The 7,692-nt window shown below is 39.9% G+C and overlaps 1 protein-coding gene across 1 annotated transcript in view; it reads right to left on the bottom strand.

Annotated features, from left to right (window-relative positions):
* Positions 1–7,197, bottom strand: part of LOC111512646 (HUWE1-associated protein modifying stress responses) — a 29,211-nt gene extending 22,014 nt beyond the window's left edge. Inside the window, exon 1 of the mRNA XM_074175975.1 lies at positions 6,873–7,197. Coding sequence (XP_074032076.1) covers positions 6,873–7,050 — 178 coding nt within the window. The 5' untranslated portion in view covers positions 7,051–7,197. The remainder of the gene's footprint in view (positions 1–6,872) is intronic.
* Positions 7,198–7,692: the final 495 nt, after the last annotated feature.

The raw sequence follows: 7,692 nt of genomic DNA on the forward strand, positions 1-7,692 counted from the left end.
AACCCTGGCAACGAAAACGGACACTTTGAGTGAACGCAAGAGCTGAGAGATAGCTTTATGCATTGCTACGAGAGTAGTGAGCCCGCGCGAAGAGGGTATATGGCGAGATCGCATGCTCTGTGGTGTGAAACACATCCGGCGCATGCCACCTTTTCCTATCCTAGCTTCGGCGGCAGGGCTATATAGCTCCTCCCCAGCTTGCTAACGACGTGGTAGAAGTGACAGGTCTACCACCCGTTGGCACGGCTGGAGAGGAGACTCGCATCATGCCACCATTGGAGTCAATCAGAACTCGCAGGGCGCTCCACAGGATTAGGCCTCTGAAGCCACAAGAACTGGCTTGTTTGGGTACGGAGATTCATAGTGTTCTAACAGAAGAGGCCGACATCTGGCAAATCAACACCGCCGTGTATAACGTCGTCCAATCGCTTTCCGAATCGGAAGGACGAAATCCCGGTCTAGCGGTACACGGCGTGTACACAAGATGGAGGCTAAGATCACATCGGCGAGACAACACGTGTCTCGTATCCAATGTGTGATGGATTACAAGGCGGCCAATAGGCCTTTCACGCCCGCATTGCGGCGAATAGCCGCCAATCTACGACGTATCCATCACACTTTAAGCCAAGGCGTGCTGCTGGCCACCAAACAGAACTGCCTGGATAGGATACGAATGCTAATGGCTGCTAAGACGTCACTAGTGAGGCGAGCGAGAAGTACCACGGAAAACCTTAGGTTCCGCGAGAAACCTTCTCGCTTATTCCAAGAGCCTCCACGTGTTGTGGATAATCCGCTGACCGCTGATCAGGTGGAATCCTTCTGGAAGGATAAACACCCGCAGCCACTCAACTTAGACACTCCAGCCCTAGCGCAGTACGAAGCTTTCAACAGAGAGCTTCGACAGCCTGAGCTCAATGAACTGCGCAACCCGATAACCCCAGATGATGTTCGAAGGGCCCTTTTTGGTTCCAAGAACTTTGCTGCTCCAGACCCAGATGGGCTTAACACTTATTGGTGGAAAAAAAATACCAAGTACCCACCGCCATCTGGCCAGAGTTTTCAACTCATGGATGTACGGAGAGCAGCCGATTCCGGATTGGTTTGCCGAGGGGCGGACCGTTCTTATCCCCAAAAGCGGAGATTTGTCGATTCCTAAGAATTACAGACCGATAACATGCTTGAATTCGTATTATAAGTTGTTTACAAGCATCTTATACACACGAATACTCACCGCAGTTGACCGAGTATTTGAACGGATATATGAGCAGAGAGGGTCGAAGAGAGGAGTCGCTGGATGTAAAGAGAACCTGCTTATCGATAGATGTGTAACGCAGGACTCGATACAATATGAGCGTAACCTCTCTATGGCCTGGATCGATTACCGTAAGGCATTTGATACAATTTCGCATGAGCTCATCTTGCATTTGCTCAGATGCCTTGCGGTACCCGACAACATAGTGAGATGCATTGAACAACTGATACCACTTTGGCGAACTCGCTTCACCGTAACATCTGGTCAAGCAAGAGTCCAAACAGGGTGGGTAACTTTCAGAAGGGGTATATTTCAGAGTGATTCCCTCAGTCCCCTTCTCTTCTGCATCTCACTATTGCCATTATCCGTTGCGCTCAGAAATAATCGAGGGTATAACTGTGGTACCCCCGGAAACCGGAGACATAAGGTCACTCATCTGTTTTATATGGATGATCTTGAACTTTATGTCTCTGGAGAGAAGGAAATCCATCAGTCCTTGAGGGTGGTGGAAGAGTACACGCATGCTATTGGTATGAAATTCGGGATAGACAAATGTGCAATGGTCCATCTCAAAAGAGGACCATGCGGGGACTACGGAGAGGATGTGCTGCTCATAGATGGAAGCATCCTACACCATTTGGATGCCGTAGAGACGTATACTTACTTCGGGGTGGAACAACGCCACTCACAAGAGGTAACAGCAGTGAAGAACTCTCTCCGCGGCAAGTATCAACACAAACGTCGGCAGATCTGGTCATCGGAACTGTCGGAACTGCAACGAATATGCTTGCCGTTCCAAACATACTCTACTCGTTTGGAGTAGTGAAGTAGACTCGGAAGGAGCTGTATCAACTCGACGTAAAGACCCGAAAAATGATGCATCTCTATAAGAGTTTACATCCCAAATCGTCCGTTCCACGGTTATACTTCCCCCGACAACAGGGAGGCCGTGGACTTTTGAGTTTGGAGTGTCTACATGACAGAATGGAACTGGATACAGCCTGTAAAGTCATCAGGAGTTCGGATCCCCATCTCTGCATGGTCCGTGAACATGAGAGAGTAGGAATTGGAGCATTTCTCCTTAGGGCAGCTGCCCGAGCAGCTGATGAACTCGGTATAGTTTTCGACTCTGAACGAGGTGACCACAACTCTGTCACCAAGTTGGAACCCGTTCAGCAAAAAGCTCAGATAAAAGCCGCAGAGATCACCTTACTTCTGCGGAGACACAAGGATAAGCCAATGCATGGGGTCTTCTTCATTAACATTGGAGACTTTAGCTTATCAAAGCGCCTGACGTGCGTTTTTCTCAGGTCGAGTGGACTGAAGTCGGTGTCTTCAACACTTTAGTCTACCGCAGTCGCGATGTGATAGAGGTTCCTGACACAAGGTGCAGGGCCTGTTGCAAGGCGCCTGAGACCCTAATGCACTTGATATCAGCACGTCCAGCATATGCGGTCTCGACCTATATCCATCGACATAACGGGGCCCTAAGAGTGCTATATTACCATCTACGGCACTCTTACGGTATTGACGAGACACCGGTGTTGCCCTACGCTCCAGGGGATACTGAAGTCGTTGTGAGCATCGAGAAGTGCCGAATTTATTGGAACTATTCGTTCCTCACCCTTAGGCTCATACAAGCTAATGAGCCTGATGTAGTCCTTCTCGACCACCAAAACAAAACGATTTTTGTCGTGGAGTTTTCAGCTCCTGGCGAGACTAATATCGTCAGAAAAGAGGAGGAAAAACGGATAAAATATCGAGATTTTATCTTCGAACTCCGCAGACTCTATCCAGATCACTCGGTCAAGATGGTTGTTCTGATTATTGGAGTCCTTGGTGGAATGATGCCCTCTCAACTCTCGATTATTAAAATCATACCGGCTTGCCGCACTAAGGCAGAAATCTCAGCCGGACAGATGCAGAAGGCTGTCATTCTTGGCTCACTGCGCTTACTCAGGGTACATGATTCTCGGACCCAATGATCACTTACCCCACGGTGTGGGAAGTGGTCGTTGGTTGATAATGCTGGCGCGCCCTCCCGAATGTATCGGGGCGTCGGGATATGAGCGCATAATTAAGTAAAAAAAAGGCCTTTATTTTACTTGGCGGAGATTAGCATACATCGCTATTCTTCCAGTCAACCAAGCATACATAGGTAAATACGAATAAATAAAATTAATTCTAACATGTTGAATATAAACTGTTAAAAAATAAACTAAAACGTGAAATATTTAAAAAAAAATTTTTTGTTACTTGATTGCAAGTGATTGTTTATTCAAGCAAAATTTTTTGAATCTATATTTTAAGAATAATGAAGAAAGCTTTTTCATACTTTCTTTGATATTATTGTAGATACTAACAGCCTGATAAGAGAAGGGATCACTCGAAATGTTTGAATTTATGCCATGGGATAGAATATTCACTCCGATTTCTGAAACTTCTATCATGTGTAACGCGTCTGTATATTAACTTCTCCAGAAGATATTGAGGTTGCTGTTTTATTCTGAGGTAATGAACGTAGTTAGCCAGATGCAGTTCTCTTCTGTTAACCATTTTCAGCCACCCAATCTGATTTATGAAAGAAGATACATGATCTCTGAATTTCAAACCAAAAATCAATCTTGTACATGTATTCTGAACTCTCTGTATTCTTGATGATGTGATTTGATCGAGACAAGGGCCGTATACGATATTGCAGTCATTGAATATGGATAAAATTGAATTATTGCATAAAATGATTTTCATGTTTTGACTGATAAAATGTCTATTCTATAAAGTGAAGCATACCATCGAATGCAGCTACTTTATGCTGGTAGGGATGTGTGGAGGAATTATGTATGATAATATCTGTAAAAGATAGTTTGTGGCAAATTGCAAAACCATGTTTATTATTAATTTATTTTAACATTTAAGTCAAAGCATTTCATTGAATTAGGTATTCATCTTTCTTTCAGTGGTGAATTTTATTGACGCGTGAATGGAATTGACATATTCGACAAACTTATCTTTTTGCCTAGCTGTACCACAAGGCTCTCCGTTATCTCCACTTCTCTTTAATTTATACTACCATGATATATACAAACACAACTTGGAAGACAACAATGAATTTAATAAAAACCTTTACATCTTACAATATGCAGATGACACTGCCTTAGTTTCACACAAGTGCATGCTAGCACTCAAAATAGAGGAACTGCAAAGCCTGCAGGACAAGACAACGCTCTGGTTCGATAAATGGCGATTGAGACCAAACCCGGAAAAATCACAATTTGTCATTTTTGATCACAACCCTTCAGAGAAGCTACCTACAATAAACATCAACAACGAAATAGTAAAAAGCAGGTAATCAGTAAAATACTTGACCACATTGACCAGCCGTTCAAAAATGCTGAAGCTGAAGAACAACCAACCAAATTCAAATACCCAGAAAAAACTATTTGGGAAAACATCAAATCACTCTCATAATTTATTATGGACTCTTTTCCCTTTTTTCCAAAAATCTTATGTACCTCAATTCTATTATGCAAGTATTGGTAAAAAAACACTGTAAATATTTCAACATTGTACACACTGGCTGAAGGACTTCAGTCGATGGCTCTTTGGTATTCACCAATAAATGACATTTATTATTACTATTTATTTACATTTCACTTACCCGTTTGGTCAATACACATCAGTGTTCCAGGTTTGACGCCTCAACAGAATGAAAGTATCAATATTTTCACATATTACATGCTTACAGTTGGGTATTAGTGAACCCAAAAGTGGCATTAAGACTGGCCTGGGAATGCCGTGAAGAACTGAGAAATCTGGCGGGCAAGAATAGATCGCCTCTATACAAGGTGCCAGTACACTCAGGTATTATAGGCAACGAAAAAGCTGATGAATGTACTAGACATAGATGCTCATCTCCACATATTGGTCCTGAACTAGCTGTGGGAGTACCAATATTTTTGGTATGGAACCAGATTTGGAAGTGGGTCTAGGAGAAACATAAACAGTATTGTGAAAATACAATTTATATTCTTCGTTATAGGTACTGACTTAAAAAGTTCAACAGTTTTTATTTCATCAATAACATGATGCGGATATGAAGAAAAAAGTCTATCTCTGTGTGGATATCAATTCTAGGCAAATTATCACTTTGTTTGCTTAGGAGGTCTTCTTCAATTGTAACGAACAATGACAACTACACTATCTATATATAACAGAAAAAGAGCTATCCGAAAAATACTACAGACAGCGTGAGAGCCCCAGTGCAACTATTAGATTTTCATTAACATCGTGAAACTTCTTCATTTCAAATTATGTTATTTTTAGGTTTCACCCATTACCAGACGGCCTGGAAAACTAGGAGATACAGTTCATATTATTCAATTGATCAACAAAAATAACACATCCTAATCTTGTAACTATACAAAGTAAATTTTTTATTAATTTTCCAAACATTTTCACCCTATTTTCACCTTATAACATAATTTATTTTACTTTAGTACATCGTAATCTTGTAAAACCATTCATACAAATAAGCATCCTCCTTCGAAATTTTCATGCTTCTAATAATAATATATTCTTGAAGTTAGTGACGATAGAAGTCGATGCCAATGACACAAAAAAATACATATTTTTTTTTCAATAACCAGAAATGCGGGGCCGGAAACGCAGAGAGAAGCTTCAGACAGATGGTCCAAGAGGCGAATACTACAAAGGATGGAAAATCTTTATAGGAGACGCTTGAAAAAAGCTAACCTGAGTGACGAATACCATCGAGGCAAATACCACAAAGGATGGAAAATCTTTATAGGAGAAGCTTGAAAAAAGCTAACCTGAGTGACGAATACCACCCCCTCAGACGACCTGGAACACTAGTTACATTCCATTCATTAAACCAATCAATAGGCATATGTAATTGAAAAATTGGAATTGTACAAAGGCATTAACAAAAAAAATGATAATTCAATATTTTTCTTTCAGTGTATTATGTTGTGTGGATAACATCATTACTATATTACTTTCCTAATACCCCAAAAAAACTACTAATAGACTATATATACTTTTAAATTGGAAATGTAGTGAATTAAATTTGAGATGTTGTTAATAAGAAATTCATCAAATATTTTACAAAAATTCTCTGGGATATTTTGTTTTTTCCCACTGTTGAACAGTTGTATATCAACCATACTGGAACATTATGATAATAGTATTATTTGCTTTTAAGGAAGAGAACTTCAAAATAATTGTCAAAAACAGGTGTTTCAAAAATCAATAACTTTACATTTAAAATATAATGATACAATTTTTAGGAAGGGTGTGTTATAGATATGACATGACCAAATAAGTACAATACTGCTTATAATACAAAATCATTTTTGACAAGCTTTTGTTGAAAATTTTAGTTTGTGGGAATAACACTTGTTACAACCAAATTAAAATGCATAGTGATTTTCGAAATATCATATGGGTTATTGTTGACGATGTCCTCGAAAATGACTAACCAGCTGATTATAGAATCGATAGAACTCAGGTATGTCAACAAAATGTCGGGAAGATTACAAAAACGCCCACAGAAGAAAACAAGTCACAATCGATTCCTTGCACGCATTTTTTTCAAACCTACCTCGATATAATTGTGCTACAGCAGTCGCTGAATCTTGAAATGAGGACCATATTTTAGTATTAGAAATATTATTCTCGGCTACAAGATTTTGTTCATAGTTCGGTTGTTCTTCTATGGAATCAACACACTGCTTTTCCCAATTAGTCAGCCAATCTTCATTACCACCTTCAGCATTCATTATGATAAATTCACAATAGCTTATAACAAAATTAACGTTAATAAATTAAATAACTACGCGACAATTTTCAGAGAGTGCTAACACCAAGACATTTCTTTTTTCTTTTATTTCCTGGTCTGGCATCCTGGCACACCACCGTTGCCGGCTGTTGGAATCCAATATATTAGTCCCTCAAAAATGTTGTTTTCCGTCTCTGAGTAATTTTATTTTCCTGGATCAAATTCATCGAAAAATATAGGTTTGTATCTTATACATCATCATTGATGCAGCAAATGAAGGTTCAAAAGATATTTGTGAACAAAATACTCAGCAAAGTTCTGAAAAGTTGCCTGAAATTGATAAGTTTGGCAACCGCAATATAATGAGTTATTCATCCCTTCTTTTCTCACATTCTTTCTGATGTTGCCATATCTATCGAGTTTCAGAGTTCCTTCATTGTTTTCATGTTTCTGATCATTGGTGTTTCCCATTGCAAAAACCAGTGCACATTCAATATATCTCTGTCCTCTTTTTCTCAACGCATCAATCTTCAGGATGACTAGGGTTGTTTTATAGGGAAGTTACAATATATCAAAAATTTTGTAACTGTTTCGACACTGTAGAAAAAATAGTGTTGAGTTTAAACTGATATGGAATATTTCT

Source organism: Leptinotarsa decemlineata, unplaced genomic scaffold (assembly GCF_025532065.1).
Source record: "Leptinotarsa decemlineata unplaced genomic scaffold, Ldec_3_MD MMD2_tig00001393_RagTag_RagTag, whole genome shotgun sequence".
Lineage (NCBI taxonomy): Eukaryota > Metazoa > Arthropoda > Insecta > Coleoptera > Chrysomelidae > Leptinotarsa > Leptinotarsa decemlineata.